This window comes from Mesocricetus auratus, unplaced genomic scaffold (genome assembly GCF_017639785.1).
Source record: "Mesocricetus auratus isolate SY011 unplaced genomic scaffold, BCM_Maur_2.0 Super-Scaffold_100014, whole genome shotgun sequence".
Classification (NCBI taxonomy): domain Eukaryota; kingdom Metazoa; phylum Chordata; class Mammalia; order Rodentia; family Cricetidae; genus Mesocricetus; species Mesocricetus auratus.
Window position 1 is genome coordinate 12,759,138 of NW_024429197.1, and position 25,846 is coordinate 12,784,983.

Here is a 25,846-nt window from a genome sequence, read left to right on the forward strand (position 1 = left end):
CAGCAGGGTCTCACTTTGTAGCCCTGGCTGGCCTAGAACTCACTCTCTAGACCAGGCTAGCCTCAAACTCACAGACACTCACCTTCATCTGTCTTCTGAGTGCTGGGATTAAAGGCATATGTTATCATCACACCTAGCCTCTTATTTTTTCTTTGTTTTTGAGACAGGGTCTTCACTAGGTAGCCTAGGCTGGTCTCTGTGTTTCTTAGGATTTCTGTTGCTTTATTAAAACATGTTGACTGAAAGCAACTTGGGGAGGAAACGGTTTATTTCACTTATGCTTCCACATTGCAGTCCATAAAAGAAGTCGGGACAGAAACTCTAGGTAGGTCCTGGAAATAGGAACTGAAGCAGAGGCAGTTTTGCCCTGTTCCCATGACTTGCCTAACCTGCTTTCTTAAACAACTCACGACCACCTGCCCAGGGTGGCACCACCCACAGGGCGATGGGACCTCCCATATCAGTCATCAAGAAAATGTCCCATAGGCCAGTCTTGTGGGGACATTTTTTTCAGTTGAGGTTCCTTCTTCCCAAATAACTCCATCTTGTGCTATGTTGACAACACACTGGACATTCTAGAAGTCACTGTGTAATCCAGGCCAACTTGGGAACTCCAGAATGTTGAAGGAGTTCATAGTTCTGATTGCTTCTTAGCAGCACACGGTGGAAGAGGACGGTTTTTGCATACCTGTAATCCCAGCCCTTGAGAAGTTCATGAAAGGGAATCATTCCTGTTGAAGCCAGCCTGAACGACAAAGTGAGATTCTTTATGGATGGTGGTTTCTCTCCCACCTGGTCCTGCAGTCTCTTAGTTCCAAATAAACACAGAGGCCTATATTAATTATATACTGGCCAATGACTTAGGTTTCTTATTGGCCAACTCTCTCTTAATTATTAACCCATTTCTGTTAAACTATATTGCTGCAAGGCTGTGGTGTACCTGTAATGCTCTGAATGTTACTCCTTCTGCAGCTATATGGCAGCTCCCTGACAGCTCTCTGTATTTCCCTACCAGCATTCTCCTAGTCTGGTAGCTCCACCTATGCTTCCTGCCTTGTAACATCCTGCCTGTCCCTTGCCCGAAACAGCTTTATTCATCATCCAATAAGAGAAACATAATCATAGCATACAGAAGGACCTCCCCCATCAATTCTGTCTTCAACAAACAAGCTAGGCATGGTAGTGTACACCTTTTAATCCTGGGGAAGCAGGAGCAGGGGAGTTTGAGGTTAGCCTGGTCTACAGAGTTGAGTTCATCAGGTAATATTTACATGGACAACCGTTTACATTAAGATTGGAAACAAGGGCCAGGTGGACCGTCTCAACATTTCATCCCAGCATTTGGGAGGTAGAGGCAGCCCGATCTCTGAGTTCAAGGCTAGCCTGGTGTACATAGTAAGTTCTAGGCCAGCAAGAGCTACACAGTAAGACCCTATCTAAAAACAAGCAAACAAACAAAATTTAGAAAAAAGGATGAACTCCTAAAGTTTGTTAGCACACATAGACACATGCCCATGTACACATGTGCACACAGTCAGTGTTATGAATAACTCCATAAAACTAACTCCTTTTAGAGGCTAAGGAGATGCTTCTCAGAAGCTAAGAAACCACCCAGTGATTAATGACCAAGCTGGGGTCCTAAATCATCTAAATCTGCTCTTGCCAAGCTCTAGCTGGGGTTTTATGACTGCACTGAAATGTATGGAGGAACTGGAAGCTGCATGAGAGAATTGTTTGAAGTGAGTGGCAGTGAGCAGGTAGATGGTAGGTCAGGGTGTTTGCATGCTGCTCAGTAATAGTTTTATTCACTAACTGCTTGTAGTGATTTATCTTGGCAACCCATATTCTTTTAAAAACAGGTTAGGCATCTATTTTAAAAGTTTTTCTATTTCAAACTCTGGCTTGGTACCTGGCATATATAGCTGCTATATAAATATTGGAATATGACTGTGCCTCCAGCTGGTAGGACGTGTTGTCCTTGGAGAAACTGGTCCAGCTTGTGTTCTAGGATTTATCTGTTCATGGGCTTAGCAGGGATGGTAGCAGCGTGCAGACTGAATAGATGAGAAGTCAATAGCCATTCTCGTTTGTCCTCTGAGATCTTGATGCAGTATCTTATTAAACATAGCAATGGGAGCTAGGGTTTGTCTTCTTAGATTTGCCACAGATAAAGGAACACTGGAGGGTGATTAGTGTTGATGTGGTAGAAATATCACTGGAGTAAAATTAAATCACTGTTCTGTGCCTGGACTTGCTAGTCTCTAACTTTGCACTGGGAACTCTGAGCCTCAGGTACATCATTTACATTATGAGGAGAACAAGTTTCAAGGCCAATGCAGACTCTTCTCTAAAAATGGAAATTAATTTTACCCAGGCCCTGAGTTTCAGTTGAGATAATTACTGAATTTCCCCCTTCCTTCTGCCCTCCTGAGTCATTTGAGTGACTATTCTTGGGACCCAGGAAGATTGTATGCTCATCTGTGGCAGGTGCCATCCTGTTGTTCATTGCAACCCTGATGCACCCTAGGAGACACAATGCTGGAAACACCTGGTGCTAGGATACCTTTTCCTTACTGAGGAGTCGGGTGCGTCTATTCTGTAACCTTGCCTTCCGGGAGAGGCAAAATTAAAGTCTGTTATTACCTCTCAAGACGATGTGACCCTGGAGCTTCAGGATTGAGAAGTCATTTTGTCTTAATTTACAGCAGCAAGGTGGTTTGGGCCCTAACTTCCAGATGCTGTTGTTAAGTTTTTCAGGTGACTGTGCTCCTTAATAATGCCACACGGTGAGAGACTGCTCAACCTGTGTTTTGGAATCCTAGAGCAAATGTCAATCAAAGTGCTTTAGATGAGACAGAAAGGAGACATTTGTTTTTATTTTTAACTAAAAATGAAAAGTCTTAGGACTGAAAAGTGATTAAGAGCACTTGCTGTTCTTACAGAGGACACAGGTTCTTTTTCTGGTACCTATATGGTAGCACTTAATCACCTGGAACCAGTCCTTTGACTTGTCTGGACACCAGGCATGCGTGTAGTACATGTACATCAGATAAAACACTCATTCCTAAAATAGATAAATGTAAAATAATTTTTAAAAAAAGGGAACCGCTTCTTCATCTGGGGCCATTTTCACATAGAACAAATTGCTTTGTGAACTTGGTTAGAGATAGGATTTCACTCTGTCAGCTTGGACTCATGGCAGTCTTCCTGCTGCATACTTACTGCCCCTTCCCGCATCCCCTGCTATTAGATCTGCAGGTGTGCACCACTGTGCCTGGCTGGACCAGCTAATATCTAATATCTTTCTTTTTAAAAATATTTATCTTTATTTTATATGCAAGAGTGTTTTGTTTGCATGCGTCTATGAACCATATGCGTGCAGTGCCCTTGGAGACCTGAGGAGGGTACTGATTCTCCAGGAACTGGAGTTACCAATGGTTGTGCGGGTGCTGGGAACAACAGCTACTCTTAAACACTGGGCCATCTCTCCAGCCCCTGTCATATCTTTCTTAAAACCCTTCTGGCTCCACCTTGTTATTATTTGATAACAGTACTATTGTTTGTTTTTGTTTTGGAACTTTTCAATTCTTACTTTCTCAAAGCTTATTCGTCTGTATACTCCAGGAGTATAGAACTTTAGGGTTATAACTCTTCCTTTGTGGTGTCTCTTAGAGAATTAGTTCAAGCATCCTGTTTGTTATATTCCCATTTGCCAGCAAGATAATTCAGTGGATAACAGCACTTGCCACCAAGCTGACCACCTGAGTTTGATTCCTAAAATTAGCTGATGGAAGGAGAAAACTGATTTCTGTGAGTTGTCCCCTGACTCCCATACACACATGCTATGACATGGATGTGTATGCACAACACAAAATAAGTTTTTTTTTTTTTTTAATGCATTGGGCTGGAGACATGGATCAATGGTTATGAGCACTGGCTGCTCTTCAGAAGACCCAGGTTTAATTCCCAGTACCCATGTAGTGTCATGCAACTGTCTGTAACTCTAGTCCCAGAGGATCCAATACTTGCTTCTGGCCTCTGTGGGCTCTACAAGCACATGGTATACAGACATACATGCAGACAAAACATCTATACCATACACATAAAAGTAATAACATTTTTTTTTAATGTAAATGTCTTTAATTCCAGCACTCAGGAAGCAGAGGCAGGCATGTCTCTGAGTTTAAGGCCGGGTCTACATAATGAGTTCGAGGCCAGCCAGAGCTACATAGTGAGACCCTGTCTCAAAAAGAGCAACAACATGCAGAAAGCCAGTTATAGTAGCTTATACATCCATTCTCAGCACTTGAGATTCTGAGCCTAGGGATTGCCATGACTTTCTGGTCAGCCTGGGCTATAGTGTAAGACCCTGTATTGCAACAAAAGACTAAAAATATAATAAATAAACAGTGATTAAGAGGAGAATGAAATTCTAAAAAAATTATACCATCTAGTATTGAAGTGAGTAATGCTGACGTTTGGTGAAGCAGGATACCTGGGGCTCCAGGGACCCAAATTCTGTCCCTAGTTTGATTCTACAAGCCTTAGTCTCTCTGTACTTCATCGTGTTGAATTATAAGTTATCAAAAATGATACACTGTTGAATGTATATCATGTGCTAGACTCCAGTGCCAGGTACATGGTGTTTATCTTTTGGTACCTATAGCAGCAAATGGAGTTTAGGCCACAGGTAGGAAATGGCAAAGTTAGGATTGATTAGAAGCCTCCTTCCACTGCAAAGCCCTTACTTTATTGTCTCATCTGCAACATAGGATGTTCCCGTGCATACTTCTAGTTGTTGCCAGGAGAAAACAGGATCTCATACATCACAACTGTCACATTGCCTTTGGCCCTTACAGTTTTATTATGAGAAGGAACCCAGGAACAGCTCTTGTGTAATTAAGACTGAGTTCAGATTCCAGGGCTTCTACTCTAGAGTTCTGGACTTGGGTAGTCTCTCCATGCATCAGCTTATTATCAGTTTTATGTGAATGACAGTATCAACTCTGTGCAGCCATGAGGACTTTTTGAAGTGTCTGTATGTAGTGACTATTAAAATGCTAGTGAACATCAGAGCGAGTGAGCATCTTGTTGAGTCCTTTTTGTTTTGTTGTGTTGAGGCTGAAATGGTGATTGCTTTAAGTGGAGGGATGAAAGGGTCTGGGAAGAAGGCAGTTTACTTCATGCTCAGCATTGCTCAGTCAGTGAGCTGGAGGCCAGCCTGCATTACCTGAGATCCTCTGTGAAAATACAAGGAGGAAAGATTGGTTCTCAGTTGTACAACATTGATTTTTTATTTTGTCTTTATAGGTTGCTATGGTGACAGACTATGGAGCCTTTATCAAAATCCCAGGCTGTCGGAAGCAAGGTGGGAGCCCATAACAGGGAACTCAGCACTCATTGCACTCATTCTGCTGTGGCCCCACCACATTCCCACTATAGGACTTAAAGTTTTCACATAGTTGCTTGTTCGTTTTACTTTATTTTCAATATATCAATAGGGATAAAGAGTTTGTGTTTTGCCTGGGAATATGTATGTATGTGCACTATGTGTGTGCCTTGATCTTAGGCTTACCAGCCTCTACTAAATGAACACTAAATTGATGTTTGTTCTTAAAAAAGACTGGAGAAGCATTTTAGCAGTATGTAGTGGCCCAAGCTTGTAATCTCAGCATTCAGGAAGCCGAGGAAGGGGGGGTGCCTCAAGTTAAAGGACAGCCAAGGACTACTCTGCCTCAAAAAAATAAAAAGGCAACAACAAAAAAGGAGCTAAGGAGCCAGCTGGTGGTGCAGGTGGATCGCTGAAAATTCAAGGCCAGCCTGGTCTACAGATAGTTTTAGGAAAGGTTCCAAAGCTACAGAGAAACCCTGTCTTGGGGGGAGGGGCCGCTAAGGAAATGGCCTTGAAAACATGAGGAATTGAGTCCAAATCTCCAGAACCCACATCAAAAGCCAGGCATGGCATAGACTCTTGTAACCCCAGCATTGGAGGGCAGAGACAGTGGCTCCCCAAGAGCTCACTGGCCAGCTAGTATAGCCTGAACCGAAAGCTTCCTGTTGAAGAGACCCTGACTTGGCACTGTAGCAGAGAGTGATAGAGTAAGACATCTGATGACCTGCTGTGGCCCCTACATGCACGTGCGCACCTACACACGCACTGGCACACACTCCATGCATGCACAACACACCCCTCCAAACACAAGCAAAAAGTATCTTGATTTCAGAGACTATGGAATGAGGAAATGAAAATGAGTCTTGCCAGATGTTGTAGCATATTCCCATAAACAACACAAGAGGCAGGACTGAACTTGGAGCTAGTCTGGACCACATGGTTTAGGATCTATGAAACAAAGCTGTGCTTCATAGCTCATCCCTTTAATTCAAGCTCTCTGGGTCTATGACAGGTATATTACAGTGAGTGTGAGACCAGCTGGGGCACCGAGACCCTGCCACAGAAACACAATCAGGGTTAGTGAGATCACTCAGTGGGTGAAGGCACCTGCCACCAAGCTTGACGACTTCAATACCCTGAAGCCACATGGTAGGAAGAGAGAATTGACTATTACAAGGTGTCCTTTGACCTCCACATGAGTGTCCCCCACATGCACATAAAAATTAGTAAAAACCTAATAAAAGCAAGCCAGTAAAAACTAAAAGCTGGGCATGGTAGCATACACTTTTAATCTTAGCACTGAGAAAGCACAGGCAGGGGGATCTTAGTGAGTTCCAGGCCACCCGTCTAAAGCTACATAGTGAAAGACCCTGTCTCAAAAAAATTAACCACAAAAAAAAAAATGCATACATGAAACAAGGCAGATCTCAATTTATTGACATGGGAAGATTTCTAAATTACTAAGAATTTTAAAAACCAGTTGTGGAATATTTGTGTGGTGTGTTCCTCCCTTGCCCCTTTTAAGAGTATGCACCCCAGCCTCTGTATTTTAAATGATCGTGTGTGTTCAGAAGAATATTGAGCATACTGACTTCTTCCTCCCAGTGCCCTCCTGTGGGTAGTTGGCTTGCTGAGAGTGAGACATGGGGGAGGGATTTTTCACTTTCTAGAGTCTTTTATAGTTATTCCTGTCAGAAGGCTGTGTAGACCCATGGCTCATAAAGCTATGCCATTAGCCTCGGAGACCACTGTGCGGTGTATTTCATCCTCGCATTAAGTGGCTTACCAGTGGTTTTCAAGCTGGCAGTCAGCAGCCTGTAATTAAGTTCCTTGTTTTATGCTGGCTGGGACTTAGTGAGGTGGAGCTCACCCCACCCTCCAGGATTCGCACCTCTTACTGCCTAAAGACAGATTTTCTTGTTAGTGTACTCGCCATGCTGCTAGTGCCAGTTTCATGTGGGCATTTATGTGACACTTTGGGGACTTGGCGGAGATGAAAAAACTGCTACCTTTCAGCAGTCAGTTTTTACCTCACTTGTGTCTGTTCCCTGTCAGATAATGCCTGTGATAGTGGCTGACAGTTTACAAGTGGATCTGTCAGTCTGACAGCTGTGTCAGACTCACAGCGAGAGCTCGGGGAGACGAATAATTAGGCGGGAACTGTGAGCTTTAATCCTAGCATCTTGTGTAGGTTTTGTGGATAACTTGAGCGGTTGACTCCCCTACAGTGTGTTTAGCTTCTCCAAGGGGGGATATCATCCCACCTTGAAAGGATCAAGCATTGAGGTAGCTGTGGTCGGATCAGAATGTAATGGCTTTAGTTCAGGGAGGTGCTAATTTGAATTACTGTCTCAGAATTCTTTAACCGCTGTTGAGTTGAAGACCTCTTCCTGGTATCTGGATCAAAACTAGGTCTTCCTTTTTTTTTTAACATTCATTTGTTTGTTTTGTTTATGCACATGTGACTTGGGGACATGCCATAACATTTTTGTGAAGATCAGAGTACAGCTGGGGGTATTCTTCTTTTACCATGTGGGTTCCAGGTTTGAACTCAGGTCATCAGGTTTGGTGGTAAGCACTTTACCTACTGAACCATCACCTCCCTGACCTCATCCTTGGCTCTTTGGTGTCACTCCATAGAACTTTATGTGCTGATCATATCTTTACTGATCTGTTCTCATTTGTTTTTCAGGACACTAGCAAGATGTCCAACAACTTTCAATTCTGACATTATCAACCCTGAATTAATATCAGATCCCATAGTAAAAGGGCCTCTGTCCCATAGGATTGCCACCCCACAGGTGCTCCTAAAGATGACCAGCCAGTTCTAACTTGGAGGTTTCCTTGACCCTCACCTTATGATTGGTAATTCAGGTGTGGTGTGCATCTGTAATTCCAGCACACAGGAAACAAAGGCAGGTGGATCAGAAATTTGGGCCAGCCTTATCGACATAATGGATTGGAGGCCAGCCTGGGCTACTTGATACCCTGTTTTAAAAAACTATTGAGCAGAGAATGGTGAGATACACCTTTAATCCCAGCGCCACTCTGGAGGCAAAGGCAGACAGATCTCCGAGTTTGAGGCTAGTCTGATCTGTATATTGCATTCTAGGACAGCCAAGGCTACACAGTAAGACCATTTTAAACAAACAAACAAAAGCCCCAAACACCAAAGTAAAAGTCCACATAACTCAAAATAACAATTTTCCTACTTTTGCTGGTTTGTGATGAGAGAAACACAGTTCAAGAATAAAACAATGGAAGGGACACATAGGACAGGAACAGGTGAAGGTATTGGTGTCTGCCCAGCACTGCATACTCTTCACCAGCCCCAGAGCTACACAGACCTCTGAAGGGATTGTTCTGAGGTTCCCTCCACACCCACTCTTCCATTCCTGTTAATGCAGGAGTTCGATGAAGGGAGTTGAATGTTCCAGCCCTGAAATCATTGATTCTTCCTGTGACCACCCCATCCAGAGACTATCTAGGGACCCATTCTGTCACATTAGTGCCATAAACACCAAAGGGGGCTTCTTACAGTTAATAAAATTACCCAGATAATCATGTTTCATAGATTCTTTGCTGGAAACAAGGACAAAGACCAAAACATTACACACATACACATACTTATACATACACTCATATACATACATAAACATACACACACATGTGCACATACATTCTCATTCACATTCACAAACACACATATACACACATACATACAACACATAAATACACAACATATATATATATACATACACATAAACATACATATACACAAATATATGCTTTTAGTTTTTATTATTAATGGCATACATTGGTGTCATAATGCACATGTGGACATTAGAGGACAATTTCTGGGAGGAATTCTCTTTTTCTACCTTTTTTTATGCTGTTTCCTATTTCTGTTTAGCTGCATACTCCAGGCAGGCTGGCCTGTGAGCCTCTAGGGGACTCTTGTCTCTGTCTACCATCACACTGTAGGAGTGCTGGTATTACAGGTATGAGCCACTGCATTTGACTTTTTGTGTATGGGGTTCAGGGATCTGATAGCTTGCTGCCAATTTTATTTTTTTGAGGCAAGATCTCACACTGTATCCTAAGACAGCACTCACTGTAGTCATCCTATATTAGGCTACTAGGTGATGAGATTTTTGTTATGTGCCAACCCACCCAGCCAAATACATTTATTTATATATATTTCTTTTTTGAGACAGGGTTTCCTTGTGTAGCTTTGGAGCCTGTCCTGGAATGAGTTCTTATAGATCAGGCTGGTCTTGAACTCACAGAGATCCACCTTCCTCTGCCTCCCAAGTGCTGGGATTAAAGGTGTGCACCACCACTACCTGGCTTATTTTGGTTTTTTTGAGACAGGGTTTGGGTTTGTCCATAGTTTTGGAGTCTGTCCTGGAACTCACTTTGTAGACCAGACAGGCCTTGAATTCACAGAGATCCTCCTGCCTCTGCCTCCCCAGTGCCAGGACTAAAGGCATGCACACCAACTACTGCCCCGCACTAAGTGTGTTTTTGTTTTATGTTTTGCCATATTTGTGCAGTCCAGTTCAGTAAGCTGCTGACTTTTTTTAAACAATTAAATGTAAAATAACTATGCTGCTAATGACTGTCGTAGTCAACAGTGGAGCCCTATACAGCTACACATGGGAACAAATTAAAGCAGTGTGTAAAGAAGTGAGGGAGACTGCCTTGAATTTCCCTAGGCCACCATTCAGATGGCTCAGGGCCTAGTACAGTGTCTGAGATACAGTAGACAATCAGTAAGTTTTATTACATATATACATGAGTTCAAGTTCCAGCTCTGCTGTTTACTACTTTCTTGACTTGGGCAAATCATTTGGTTTTTTTAGTCTTAGTTTCCTTATCTGTGGAATGGGAATGATGCCCATATTTTAGACTCTGGTTATTTGATTGAAAGAACTGTCTTTCGTTCATCTTTGGATCCATTTTGCCTGCAGTTAACATTAGTAAATGTTTGACTGCATCTCTAATCCCAACAGATAAAGGGCATGAAGCTCTGACCTCTCTGCTTGTATTATTGTCATCTGCTACTCACTGGAGATGACTCACAGGAAATTCTAGAGATAAAAGATAAAAGAGAGCTTTCAGTTTGCCAGTTTTTGGCATTTTACCCATTCTCTCATGAATTGACAATTTTACCTTCTTGCTTTCTAGGCAGTTGAAGTTGTGAAACAGGTTATTATTGAGCCTGAAATAATGGGAGAACATTCCAAGGGGTGGTAATAAGCTCACTGTCTTATATAGTGATTGAGTAGCCAGCTCTTTCCAAGTATCAGTATCAGGGTTATGTTATTTTCTTCTTTTACTGACAGACATTCAGTTGGGACTCATTCTGTTTAAGTGTCATGTTGGGTTTATTGAACATGATGATGAAATTGATAAGCCCTTTGGGCATCTGTGGCTTCATGTCAGAAATCCAGGCACAGAAGCCAAGAGTAAAGCTCAGTGCTTAAGAGTGCTTGCCTTGTATGCCCAAGGCTTGGAATTCAGTCTCGGGAGAGAAAGTCAAGCATTTTTGTATCTGCATTTGAGCATCTGCTAGAGTAGAACAGCGTGAGTCCACTGCCTGTAGGCAAACTACTCTTTCTGCTTTTTAGTACAAAGAATGATGGATGTATCTCGGTGATAGAAAATAGAGACATATCTTTATAGTATGAGAGCACTGATGGACTCATTCAAATTCCATGTCTGTTTTAGTTAACCATGTATCCGTGGACTCTGTGTCCATGTATTCAGCCAACTTTGAGTCAAAAGTATTGCGGGGGAGTCACAAGCCTAGATTGGTGGCACACTTCTACAATCCCAGTCCTGGAGGGAAGCATACGGATGATAAGTTTGAGGGAAGCCTGGGCTTCAAAACAAGACAGAAACAGTATATGTGTGGAACATCTGAGATCTTCTTTTCTTGTCTCACATTGCTATGATGGGGATTCGTTTGACAGGTGTTCCAATAGGCAGTTTTGTTGTCTTGCAGGCACTGAGTATTCTGACACAAATTAGCTTGCATAGCTGCCCTGACTGGCTGTTTTTCTTCTCCTGTGCTAAGACACCATGCACAAACAAGGCTATTTATAGAAGAAAGACTTTATTTGGGGCTTACAATTTCAGAGGGTGAGAATAATAATTTTTGGTTGGGGAAGGAGAGGTTTCTAGACAGGGTTTCTCTGTGTGGCTTTGTGGACCAGGCTGGCCTTGAAGTCACAAAGGTCTGTCTGCCTCTGCCTCCTAAGTACTGAGAATAACGGCGTGTGCCACCACCTTGAGAAAGTAATCATTTTAATGTTTCCGTTTTTTCACTGTTTATTCTGCCAGAAATGGCAAGTGTATCCTAGATCAAAAGACTACCAATAACGCTTGGTGAGAGAACCAGTATTTCCTTGTGGCTTCCAGTAAGTAGACCTTCAGCTTTAGGGAAGAAATATTATGTTCTGTTAGGTATCTTAGGCACATTAATTTCCTTCACATTATACATTAATGATAGAGGAAGCATAATGAGTTTCAATAACCAACAGACAATTTTAGCCAAAACTACCAAAGTGTGAGGTTTCCCTTTTCTTCAAGGATCTGAATTTCCTCTTCAAACTTTTCAGTTAGGCAAGACTGCTCATTATATCATCATGGTTGGGGGGTAGAATTTTACTAAATTTGGAGAGCATATGATGACCTAATTAAAAACAGCTTATATCTATATATTAACATTTTAACATTTTGCAGACAGAATATCAGTCTTCAGAATCAACTTTCTACAGACTGACATGATGTAAGAGACCACAGATAAATAAAACAGTGGCTCTTAAGAGAAGCCCCAATTAAAAAAGATAAACACATTGAAATTCAGACATATATAAACACTCATGTCTATGCACCCAAGTTTTTGAGAGAAGGAGCTGACTCTTAAATAGCCAGATATGGTAGTGTATGCTTCTAAGTGCATTTAGTGTCTGAGGCAGGCCTCACAAGTTTTAGGCCAGCTTGACCTAAATAGCGAGAACCTGTCTCAAAAACAAAATTAAAAAGTCTGTCAATTTACTAGAGAGAGCAGTTATTTTGGACACAATTCCTAACTTATGTCTCAAGATAACTACTTATTTTCATTTTCTTCAGAAGTAAATTACAAAATATTTAAAAATAAGTGAAAGAGTTCTTCTGTGATACTGTATTCAACAAAACATAACAAAAGAAACTTAGGCAGGAAAGGATTTTTTGTTTTGGTTTGATTTTTTTAGATTGTGGTATTTTGAACGTAATTGGCCCCCATAATCTGATAGGAAGTGGCACTACTAGGAGGTATGGCCTTGTTGGACGAAGTGTGTCCCTGTGGGGCTGGGCTTTGAGGTCTTCTGTATGCTCAAGCTACACCCAGTGTCTCAGACCACTTTTGTTCTCTCTGAGTCAATATGTAAGGACTCTTGGCTCCAGCACCATGTCTGCCTGCAGGCCACCATGTCTCACCATGATGATAATAGACTAAACTTCTGAAATTGTAAGCAAGCCACCATAATGAAATGTTTTCCTTTATAAGAGTTGCTGTGGTCATAGTCTCTTCACAGCAATAGAAGCCCTGACTAAGACATTGGCTTTTGGTTTTTCAAGACAGGGTTTCTCTGTGTAGCTCTTACTGTCTGGAACTTGCTCTGCAGACCAGGCTGGCCTCTAAATTCCAAGATCCACCTGCCTTCTGCCTCCCAAATGCTGGAATTAAAGGCGTGCACCATCACCAACCTGCCAGGAAAGGATTTATTTCAGCTTACAACTCTCAGATTACATTGCATTATAGAAGGAAGTCAAGGCAGGAAGTTGGAGGTCAGGACTGAAACTGAAGCTGTGGAGGGGTACTGCTTACTGGCTTGCTCCTTGTGGCTTGCTCAGCCTGCTTTCTTATAGCATCCAGGACCACCTGCTTGGATCCATAGGTTAGTCTGGTAGGCATGTTGTCAGTTGAGATTCCCTCTTCCAAAGTGACCCTATCTGGTGTTAAGTTGACATAAAACTAGCCAGCAGAGATACTATACCCATTGTTACTATTTTGGGTAATTTCTAAACTTTTTTCTTTTTTCTTTTGAGACATGGTTTCTCTGCATAACAGTTCTGGCTGTCCTGGGACTCATTTTGTAGATCAGGCTGGCCTCAAACTCACTGAGATCCTCCTGCCTCTGCCTCCCAAGTGCTGGGATTAAAGGTGTGTGCCACCACTGCCCAGCCTATTCCTTAACATTTTAAACATTTGTAGTTACACTATATAATTTTGTTTTGTACTGTTCTTACCATGGAAAATGCTAGGTGTATACAGTACTAGACTGATTTTTGCTATGAAATGAATTACTGGCATGTTTGGCTAGTGACTGCCCACAGTTGACATAATAACTGTACTTGTGTTGGGTGTTAGGTTTCTTTTAAATTCCCGTCTGGATGTATTGTGCTGGCATAGCAGCATGTGTCTGTAGCCCCAGCTACTCGGGGCTCAGGCAAGTAGTTGAGTCTGCTTCATGGCCAAAGATGAATAGCACAGTCCAAATTGATTATTGTCTTAGGTCAGTTTCCTAGAAGTGTTTGTGAGACTGCTAGCTGGAACTCCTGTGCAAAGTGCCAGATACATGTTTTTGACCGATATTGCTGGGGAGTTGTAGTTTCATCCTTGGTTAGTGTCAGATGTATCAGTTGTTTGTGTTTTGCTCTGCTTTTAAAGAAAGGGTGTCCATACATAGCCCAGGCTGGCTTAAATCTCTGACCTCTCTCACAGGTGTTTAGATTACAGCTGAGTGCCACCAGACCTGATTTAGCTCAATTTATACTCGTATGCTCTGTTTCTTCATTTTTTAAATTTTCCTCTGACAGACTCATGCCACCTGCTGGTCAAGATTGGTATTGTCCGCTTTTTGTAGTGGGTAAACCTGTTTTTGAACCACCCAATTTCTATGGTCAGGAAGATATAGGACTGTGATTCACTAGACTGTCTTGTGCCCACAGCTGGGGGTCACTTTGGAATATAGAAAGAAGGTTGTTCTCTGAAGGAGTCAGCCTTCGACAGCCAAGAAAGGGGTATTTTTAAATTATTTTAAGGGACTGGAGAGATGGCTTGATGGTCAAGAGCTTGGACTGTTTTTCCAGAGGATCCAAGTTCAGTTGCTAGAACATCAGGTGTTTCTCAACCACCTGTAAATCCAGCTCTGAGAGAGCTGACGCCCTGGCGTCTGTGGGCACCTGTGCTCACATGCCCGCACACAATTTAAGAATAATTTTAAAAATTTTGTTGTGTTTTATGTTTTGAGACAAGTCTCTCCATAGCCCTGACTGTCCTGGAACTCTCTTTGTAGATCAGGCCAGCCTTGAACCCATGGAGATCCACTTGCCTCTCTGCCTCTCAAGAGCTGAGATTAGTGGTGTGTGCCATTGTGCTCAGCCAAAGTTAAATTTTTTTAATTACATAGTTTAAACGTATTTTTGTGGTGCGCAGATAAAACTCAGGTCCTTACACATGTTAGGCAAGTGCACTGTGCTACTCCCGTGCTACTCCTGCTCCCGTGCTACTCCTGCTCCCGTGCTACTCCTGCTCCCGTGCTACTCCTGCTCCTGTGCTACTCCTACTCCTGTGCTACTCCTACTCCCAGGCTTACCATGTTTTGGTAGTTATTGTTAAGTAACTTCTAAAAGTTAATTCTTATTTTAATGATGTTTCTTACTTTTCTGTTTTCACCAATATTGGTTGTTGTTTTCTAAGCATTGTTGCCAATTTAGTCCATTAAAAATAGTACTTTGCCAGGGTATGTGGTATTGACATGTAGTTGAGTCAGAAGGCCAGTCTTGGCTATATAGACCATTAAACTTTTTTTTTTTTTTTTTTTTTTTGCTTTTTCGAGACAAGGTTTCTCTGTATTGTTTTGGAGCCTGTCCTGGAACTCGCTCTGTAGCCTAGGCTGGTCTCGAACTCACAGAGATCCGCCTGACTCTGCCTCCCAAGTGCTGGGATTAAAGGCGTGTGCCACCAACGCCCAGCTAAAAAATTTTTTTAAATCTATTTATTTATTTGATTTTCCAAGACAGGCTTTCTCCATGTAAAAGCCCTGGCTGTCTTGTAACTCTGTAGACCAGACTGGCCTCAAACTCACTGTGAGTTCTGCCTCTGCTTCCCAAATGCAGATCAAAGACCTGTGCCGCCATCACACAGCTGAGACTGTTTTTATTTTTTGGTTTTTTGAGACAGTTTCTCTGTGTAGCTTTGTAGACCAGGCTAGCCTTGAACTTTCAGAGATCTGCCTGCCTTTGCCTCCCAAGTACTGGAAGAAAACAAAAGTCAGCACTTTATGTGGTTGCTTTTGTTTTATTACATATTATAGCACTGAATAGTGTTTCATTTACTTTTTATTTTCTTCTGTCTTTTGGTGCTAGGAATTATATCCCCAGCCTAGTTCTAGCACATGTTCTTCTACTGAGCTGTACCCCAGCCAGAAGTTACTGAATCAACATTTATTGGGGTTAGAGAGACGGCTCAGTGGTTAGAACACTGGCTGTTCTTCCAGAGGACCAGGGTTTGATTCCTAGCATCCAAATGGCAGCTCACAGCTGTCGGTAACTTCAGTTGCAGAATGTAGAGCACCTTCTCGGGGCACTAGGCACACACATGATGTACAGATAGATATGTAGGCAAAACACTCATACCATAAAGTAAGGTAATTTAAACAATGTTGGTTGGTTGATTAGGTTAAAAGATGGTCTTGAATTGTTTTAGTTTGTAGTTTTAATCTATATAACGTTTTCATTGAAAATTAAAAATTTCCCCCCTGTATTCCCCAGCTCCTTTCTTTTTCCTACCCAAGCAATCAGAGTATAACTTTTTATTTCTTTCTTGTGCCCAGGTCTGGTCCATCGAACTCACATGTCATCCTGTCGTGTGGACAAGCCTTCTGAGATAGTAGATGTTGGAGACAAAGTGTGGGTGAAGCTGATTGGCCGAGAGGTAAAGTTTCCTGTAACTTACTGTGGTTTGAAAGGATTGTAAAAAGCTGAGGTTTTATTGGAATTCTTTGATGGTGAGTGTGTAAATGTTCACGATGACTGACATTTTTATCTTTAAATCTTGCCTCAGTTTTCTGTCTGAGTTGGAATCTTCTGGTGGTTTGTCCTGCAGATTTAGGAGAAATAGCATGAAATATAGAAGTGTGACAGGAGTGTGTGTGTTCATAAAACTCTCCTGAGAATCAGAAAGAAAAGAACCAAAGGAGATTTCATCTTCGCCATAGCTTCAAAGAGTACTTGTCAGGCACACTTCAGCTGGGCCAGAGTGGAAAGGACACACGATTTACAGCCATTTTCACCAGGGTTTGGTACCATCTAATGGAATGGGCAGTGCAGGCATGGGAATGCATACCCTCTGTGTTCTATCAGGGAATGGCAGGAAGAAAAACTATTAAAAGCTGAAAAAACAGAGTGCTTTCAGTGGGTTGGGCTTTATATCTTTAAGACTGAACCAGAGCTGAATTTGGCATCATGTCCTTGTAATTTGAGCATTCAGGAGGCTGAGGCATGGGTGTGTGTATGTCTGCTCTCTGTGCACTTATCCCCACATGCAGGCCATAGTATGTGTGGAAGTCAGAGAACAGTTGCTGGAGCTCCCCCTTCCCCCTGCCCCATGTGAATCCTGGGAATTGAACTCATGTCATTAGGCTTGGTAGCAGTCACCTTTACCCACTGAGCTATCTCACTGGCATCTGGCCTCTGTTTTACCCCCAAGATAGGAATGGATAAAGGTCACTTCCTATATCTCATTCACCGTTAAGTTGGCCCTTTCTACTTCTTTGTACTTCCAGTGTTGTTAACTTAGTCTTTAGTCCATTTTATGTTTGTTCAGATAATTATAAGCTTGACTCTTACAAATCAGTAGTCAGGTTCCTGAGGGTTTTGGAGGCTTGGGAACATAGCTTGGTTGGTGAATGCTTGCCATGCAAATATGAAAACCTGAGTTCAGTTACACTAGCACCTAAATAGAAAGTGGTGTGTGGTGGTGCACTCCTATGATCCCAGTGCTGAGGAGGAGCTAACAGGAGGATCCTGGAGACAGACTGGTTGGCCATCTTGGCTCCATTTCACAAAACAAACAAAAACAAGGTAGAGGTTCCAGAGGGATGACCCTCATGTTGATCTTTGGTTGATCTATACACATGTGCACCCACATGAACACCCTCTACACACACACACACACACACACACACACACACACACACACACACACACACACACACACACGGGTTTTGGTGACTCTTCTTTTGTCTTTTTCAGATGAAAAATGATAGAATAAAAGTGTCCCTCTCCATGAAAGTTGTCAACCAAGGAACTGGGAAAGACCTCGATCCCAACAACGTTATCATTGAGTAGGTAAAGGGTTTGGAAGAGCTGAAATCCCATAAGTACAGATTGCAGGAACTTAGAGTAGGCTGTGATATGAATGAGTATTACAGCATTGATGACTTTTGGTTTTTATAGGTGTAAAGTGCACTTGTTGTCTGTTTTGAGGCAGAGTCTCACTATGTAGCCTGGGTGACCTGAAACTCTCAGTGTGTATGCCCCACATGGCCTACTTGGTGGAGCTGCAGGATGAAATGACCACCCACAGATCAGTAGTTTGTTTTCTTTCCCCTCTCTCTCTGCTTCCCCCTGCAGTCGATAGCAGGGAGCTCTCATGAAGTGGCTCTAGTGGCTCGCCTCTCCTCAGTGATGTCTGCACTGCTCTGATGACGGGCACAGATGCAGAGTGTTTGCCTCCTGTCCTTGAACACAACACCTTCACTTCAACATGAAAGGTTTCCTCTTGATCTAAGTGATGTCTGGAGATGCAGGAAACTTGCTGTTGACTCAAATCCTTATTGAATTTCTTTTTGTTAAAAAACAAATTACATTGATTTACTTGTTGGGCATGTGGGGCGGTCAGAGGACAACTTGTGGGAGCAGGAGCAACTCTCTCCCTCTATCGTTCAGGCCTTGGGAGTAGAACTCAGAGCCTCAGACTTTTATAGCGTGCTTTGTTTTGTTTTGTTTGAGAGGGAGAAGGTGTTTGTTTTTTGAGACAGGGTCTGTATGTACTCCTGGCTAGCTTGCTACTTGTTATGTAGACCAGGCTGGCTTTGAACTTACAGAGATCCATTGCCTCTGCCTCCCAAGTGTTGGGTTAAAAAGTGTGTGTCACCTTGCATACTGAAGCACTTTTACTTGGTAAGTCCTTTGTGTAAGCGACTTTTCTGGGGAATGGCACACACCAGTGTAATGCCACCCAGGAAGTGAGTCCACAGCAGATCAGAGTAATGACTACCCCTGAGTCTGACAGAACTACCGAGTTTTTCTGGGGTTACAAACAGGAGGTTGGTAAGGACTCCCCTATAGGGTTAGGGGTAGCTTAAAAGCAGACACATAGCTGAAAACAACACCCTAACACTGGTGACAACTCAACTGAAATGCAACCCCGGAGCTCTCTGCATCACTTACAGGACGCTCTACAGGCCTGCGAATTTCTTTCCCCAGCCATGGGCAGAGCCTCCTCTTCAGCAGCGTTTGTTGTTTCTGTAAAGCTGGGGAGGGGGTCTTTGAATTTGGCACATTTCAGTTTTCCCAGACATCCCAGCAGTAGAACATTACCTCCGAGTCTCATGAGCCTCCTGCCCTACCCAAGGGGGAATGTTTCAATTACAGGGAAGCTGCTATTACCCTGTCCCCTTAATTGATTTGTTGGTGTTGAGACAGGGTCTCCCTGGCTGTTCTAGAACTCACTGTGAATACCAGGGTAGACTTCTAACTCATAGAGATCCTCCTGCCTCTGCCTCAGTGCTGAGATTGAAGGCTGTTCCACCGTTCCTGTCTCTTTATTGAATTTCTATCTCGAAGTTCCTTAATCTTTGAGACCCCTTGTTTGGTGATGGTGGGTGGTTGTGATGGCCACTGGGTAAAAGCACTTGCTGTATAACCTGTCAATCTGAGTTCAGTCTCTGAAACCCATGTAAAGGCGGAAGGAGAAACACAACTCCGTAAAGTGTACACACACACTATTTCCAGTGTTTCAAGCAAGTTAACTAAATCACACATTTATCTTCAGGTTAACCATGGTATTTGTTGATTTTGATGTTAAACATCATTGATTAGTAAATAAACCAGATCTAATAGCACATTCTTATAATCCCAGTATTTGGGAGACTAAGGCAAGAGGATATGACGGCGATGGCTAGCCTGAGCTACATAGCGAGGTTGAGGTCATTCTGTGCTTCATATTGAGATTCTGGCTTGGAAACATACCCACAAAGAATAATGAATATAATTTGAATGAGATCTTTATTGCAGAAAAAAAATTGAAGCTCTTATATTTATAGCTCCAAGAAAATTTGTTTCAGCTACAAAGGCATTTTAAGAAGAGAGGTAGTGTTTATTGAGAAGAGACTGGGTAGCAGACACAAGGCAGGTGTACATCAGTGGCTGTGAGTTAAGCATTGTCTTCTCTTTTTCTTCATATTTCTAGTTTGTGGCTGGAGATGAGTAACTGTGGTTATGTAGCAAACTTTATGGGCCAGATCCTTTGGTGTAGGACCCAGTGTTAAAGCACAGGCCCTACTCACTACAGTGTCCCTAGCCTCTCCATGTGACTAAACCTTTCATATTTCTGTAGTTTATCTCTAAATACTGATGTATTTGTAGGTCTGCTTATTTGCAAAAACACTTTTCAGTTTATAGTGATAATCTCTTATAACTCAACTTAGAAATGCTAGTCTGGCATTTACTGATTGCAGTGTGATAAAACTACCTTTTTCCCAAGGAATCCTGTTCCCCGCAGACTAGTTAAAAAGCTGTGAATTTCTCGGGCCTAGAGAGATGGCTGCTTTTCCAAAGGACCTGGGTTCATTTCCCAGCAACCACGTGACAGCTCACAACTGTCTGTAACGCCAGTTCCAGGGATCCAATACCCTTCCACCAGTGCACATTAAAAAAAAAGTGAATATCTCAAAGCCACTCTTATGGTGTTAAACTATAAAACAAGTAAAAGAAAAGAAAAAAGGATAGGAAGAGAAAGCCTTTCTGTTTGAAGGATGTGTCTGTGTTGAGGCTATTTCTGTAAAAGCCAAGTGGCTGAACTTGTGATAAACTGTGGGTGCCTCCAGGAAGGCAGCCTGGAAGGACTTCAGTTGCCCTGAGTTCTTCTTCAGACATGGTCTTGGGCAGATTTTTGTTTTAAACATAATTTCTTTATTGATTCCTTGGGAATTTAACATCATGTACCCCAGTTCCTCATTTCCCAGTTCCTCCATGTTGCCTTTCATCCTTGCAGCATCCCCTTCCCAAAAGAAAATTTAAAAAATTACAACCAAAGCAAAGCAAACAAAACCATTTTGCTCTTACGTCTTTCCTGCCTCACCAACACCTCTTCACCCCTTTTAGTGGCATTGGGAGTCATGGTGTGTCAAGCAGTGCACCCTTTTGTCCACTCAGCTTTACTTACAAATGTTCATCACAATGAGTCATTGGTCGGGTTCAGACCTCTCTGGTTTTTGGTATACGATCATTACTATACCCTCACTGAAATCCCTCTCTGGATATCCCTCAGCCACCCCAAGTCATGGAGACCTTGCAGGTATCATTCCAAAGGACCAGTTCCTTCACATGCCCTAATAGTAGTCATACATGGGGTTAGATGTTGCCGTGGACCAACCCAAGGCCCTGGATGTGGGCCTGGATGGTAGTTGAGCTGGTCAGACCTGACTTGCTGGGGTCACCCCGCTCAGGCCCCAATGGCACCAAGCAGGCCACCCGTATCATCCTGTTCCTCACAGCCTCCCCTTCATCCATTCAACCTCTTTCCACACCACAAGAACCATTCTGGTTCTCTTTCCCGTTTCTCCACTGCACATTTGCTCAACATAATGGCGCCCTCCTGTCCAGTACCACAAGGTGCCAGGCAGGACCATGAATGACAGCCAGCCCAGGCCTTGAGGACCCAGGCTAACCTGTGGGTGGCATCCACCCACCTGCATCAGGCAGTGTGTGGGGGTGTTTTTTTATTATTATCATTTTTGGGTTTTCAGGATAGATTTCTCTGTGTAACTGCTCTCTGGCTGTCCTGGAACTCACTCTATAGACCAGGGTGGCCTCAAACTCACAGAGATCTGCCTGCCTCTGCCTCCTGAGTGCTAGGATAAAAGCACTTCCTGACCTGTTCCAGATTTTTTTTTAAGATTTATTTATTATGTACACATTTTTTTGTCTGCATGACAGAAGAGAGCACCAGGTTTCATTACAGATCGTTGTAAGCCACCATGGGGTTGCTGAGAATTGAACTCAGGACCTCTGGAAGAGTAGTCAGTGCTTTTAACCTATGAGCCATCTCTCCATCCCCTGTTGCAGATTCTTAATCTCAATAAACTCAGCTTTTTTTCTATAAAACAGAAATAATGAGACATTTCAGAAATAACAGAATGAGAACCCTCAAGATGGACCCATGGGTAAAGGACAACTAAGACCCACCTAGAGGAAAGAACTGCCTCCCGCAACTGCCCTCTGCCCTCTGCACATGCCCTGTGCACACATCGTAAACGTAATGAAATAAAAATGACAGAATTATTTAAGAAAACTCTTATTAGCAGGTAGCCATCCTAACAGCAAGTCTATCATAAACACTTAGTATAGATAGCTGCTTGTAGTCATTATTTTAAGTACCTTTTTGCTTTTCCCAGTACTGAGACTGACACTTTTTCTGTTGAAGGAATGTGTGTGGCCTATGAGCACAGGTGCCTGCCTTACCCTCCTGTAGTGCCCAGTGTCCCAACGTCTAGTGGGTTTTGTTTGTTTGTTTGTTTGTTTGTTTGGTTGGTTTTTGGTTTTTCAAGATGGGGTTTCTCTATGTAACCCAGACTGGCCTTAAACTGAGAGATCCGCCTGCCTGTGTGTCCCAAGTCCTGGAATTAAAGGCTAGCACTACACCTCCTGGCTAGTGTTCTTTTCATCAAAACATTAATTTAATATCTGTCCAACATTACGATGTAGTTTGAGGAGGAGGAGTTTATTTCAGGTCCTGATGTTCAGAGAGAAGGTGACATTTGACCTAGTTCTTAAGGATTGGATATGGGCTAGGCATGGTGGCTCACGCCTTTAATCCCAGCACTTGGGAGGCAGAGGCAGGCAGATCTTTGTGAGTTTGAGGCCAACCTGGTCTACAGAGCAAGTTCAAGGACAGACTCTAAAGCTACAGAGAAACTCTGTCTCTTAACTTCTGAGCCATCTCTCCAGCCCGAAACTCTGTCTCAAACAAACAAACCAAAGGAATGGATATGGCCTTTTCAGGAAGCAGAAGGAGTGGTGCTTTGGGAAGTGAAATGACTTTAGGAAAGGCATAAGCAGAAAAGCAACAGCACGCTAGGTGGGGGACGGGTCCTGTGAGTGGGAGAGGTGACCAATCACATCTGTCTCTCCAGGCCCCCACTAGCCTTCTTTTCTTTATTGTGTCCAGCATTTTATGATTTTATGAACCTCAGGCCAGTATATCCCAGGCATATGCCCTTTGCTCATTTGCTCCTGTCAGTACTAACACTAGCACATACCACTTACTAGCTGAATTGAGTGAATTGGATGAAAAAAACCACAGAAACATGGAGACCACTGAGAGAGTGAGCAACCTTTCACAGAGGTCATTGTCCCGACCCGCAGGACATTCATCGTGGGTCTGGTGGACACCTAGGAAAAAGATGGGGGGCAGGGATACAAGGACGGACATCAAGGTGACAACTTTATTCATCCCAAAGGGATTTATATAGGGGAAGGGAGGAGGGGAGGGAATGGGGGGATATGCTATAGCTTTGATGAACCTGGCAGAGCGAAGGTCAGTGGGATGGGTAGGTCATCCTGTGTCCTCTGGTAACCTAACTGCAGACTCTAACTTTATCTTTCATATTCCACCTTCGATTGTTTAAGCCTACGCCCTAGATAAGCTGCAGGTCTGTTTCTGGAATTTGGCAGGTAGCAGGGTGGTCCCGAGTCACGTACTTTCTATAAGGGTCTTTTCTGAAGAGTACGTGAGGCAGCGTACCTGGTTGATGGCCAGAGGTCCCTGACATCTCCCCTTTTCTGGTTAAACAGAAATTAGGTGCAGCTGGACTATAAGTTACCCGAGAACCACGGTAATGATGGAGCCTGTTTTAGGATGGATCTGAGAGGCTTCCACCTTAACCATCTTCGGATTACTTTGCCAGCCATCAAAGCTCCTGGATTAGGGGGTGAAAGCATCAGAAGGGAGCCCGTCTTCGGTCTGCCATCAATAGGGTGGTTATTTTTGTGGGTAGAGGGGCCTTCTAAGGCCCCGGCTGGGGCTGCAAGTGGGGGCATGAGCAGATTATGTGCCCCAGGGGAGTTTGTCTCCTTTTTGCTATGGGGAGACTGGGAACATTAGGCTAAGTTCGCCTTCCTCCTTGCCATCGCTGTCCTCAGCTTTCTGATAAGGACCACTCTCTTTCATGGCCAGCCTCTGATAATGGATCTGGATAGGCCTTGCCGCAAGATTATCTACTTGCTGCTTAATAAGGTCTGTCAGGCGCCTAAGGGCCCATGGGCCAAAGGAAATAAGCAATATAAAGCCTAATATGGGACCCAAACTTTTGGGCGATAGGGATAGCCAGGGAGAAGTGGAAAACCAATTATTACATCAACTCCCCTGTTGCTCTCTCCCTCTTTCTCTTTTCTCTAGACCCTCTCTGTTTTTCTTCACACTATGACTCTCCCTGTTTTGTTAACAGAGAAACAGATTCCTCTTTGTAAGAGAGCACAAGGAATGGAATCCTAGTGCCTGTTTCCATGGCTCCCAGCTCCAAAAGCACATCTAGTTAGAATAATAGTTAAGGTAGGGAATCACTTTAACTAAAATATAAAACATAGGGGCAGAATTTAGCAGGTAGTAAGGCCATCCTTGACAGGCCCACCGTTCTCAGGGATCAGATAAGAGGAGGAGTTAGTATCCCTGAAGAGAGGTTGCAGAGGTGGGATGGGTTGAGGGAATTTGGAAACTGGGCAGGGAAGGGGCTATGCAGATTCAGGAACTCTGGTTCAGCATGTTTCCCTGGAACTGCTTTCCATAGTCTCAGATCCAGTTTTTTCTCTGCTCCATGCATCCCGCCAAGCTTTGTTCTTTCCCTGTAAGAGAGCACAAACATTCCCTCCACCCCAAATTGGGCCTTTTCTACTACCTAGTGTATGGATGTCTTTATCTGACCTGGGCAAAAGTCACTCGAGTTCCATCATGCTAGAATCTGTCTTTAGCAGATTGTTTACTGGCATCCACATTTAAAAAAATTTAAAATGAAGACTGTATGATTTAATGCATCATGTGGAGACAAAAGGTGACTTTTTTTTTTTTTTTTTTTTTTTGGTTTTACGAGACAGGGGTTCTCTGTATTGTTTTGGAGGCTGTCGGACCAGTCTGGCCTCGAACTCACAGAGATCCGCCTACCTCTGCCTCCCGACTGCTGGGATTAAAGGCCTGCGCCACCACCGCCTGGCCAAAAGGTGATTTTATAGCCATTTTTGCAGTTGGCATGTGACTAAGGTTCATTGTAGAGTATGTCTGAATAGCTACTCCCGTGCTTGCGGAGCTGGTGGCTAAGGCCCGATCAAGTCCCATTAACAGGGGTGTGAATTAGATGGCTCTCTTATGTCTAGGAATAAGATAATCTATGGGCTCACTTTCTGAAATAAACTCTACATCTGGGAGAAGGGTAGTTAATAAACATACCCTGTCCAATTTGTAGTCATCATGCAATAAGCCATTTCATTTTCACATGTAAAAACTTACCAGGTAGGGATTAGTGACATTACTGTTACTCCCCCTTTTTAGTTTTGTAGAAGTTGCATTTTTAAGGAGCTGTGAGCATGCTCCACAACTCCCTGAGGACTGTAAGGAATACCTGTTGTGATTAATTTTTGGTTGAGCATAAAATAGTTGAATGCTTTATTTGAATATCCAGACCTATTGTCTGTTCTTTATCACTTTTGGAACTCCCATGTAAGCAAAACATTTTAAACAGTGATCCATCACATGCTTGGTAACTCTCTCAGTTTGTGGTGACCATCAGAGAACCTGAATATCTATCAATTGCCATATGTACATTTTTTAATTTGTCAAATTTTGTAACATTTGTCATAAATGATTAGGAAATAGGCCTCTAGGGCTCATGTTTAAATTAGTTACAGATAAATATTGTGGGCAAACCTCATTTTTGACGATTTTGACAAGAAGTCTCTCTAGTTAGACCAAATTGCTTTTCTAGACACATGCCTTCAGTTCCAGCAGAGGCAGGAGGATCTCTGAAAGGTTAAGGCTGGCTTGTCTTTGACAACAGCACAATAATACCACATACCAATGAGAATAAATAATTCATAGCTATAGACAACAATGTGGATATGTTT

At 43.0% G+C, this 25,846-nt stretch overlaps 1 protein-coding gene across 4 annotated transcripts in view; it reads left to right on the forward strand.

Moving 5' to 3' along the window:
• Positions 1-25,846, forward strand: part of Zcchc17 (zinc finger CCHC-type containing 17) — a 47,737-nt gene that overhangs the window by 8,219 nt on the left and 13,672 nt on the right. For 2 of the 4 annotated variants that reach the window (XM_040756521.1, XM_040756522.1), the window contains 3 exons: positions 5,311-5,368; positions 16,282-16,382; positions 17,702-17,793. In XM_040756521.1, the coding sequence (XP_040612455.1) occupies positions 5,311-5,368; positions 16,282-16,382; positions 17,702-17,793 (251 nt within the window). The remainder of the gene's footprint in view (positions 1-5,310; positions 5,369-16,281; positions 16,383-17,701; positions 17,794-25,846) is intronic. The other 2 variants (XM_040756524.1, XM_040756523.1) reach the window with 1 other exon arrangement.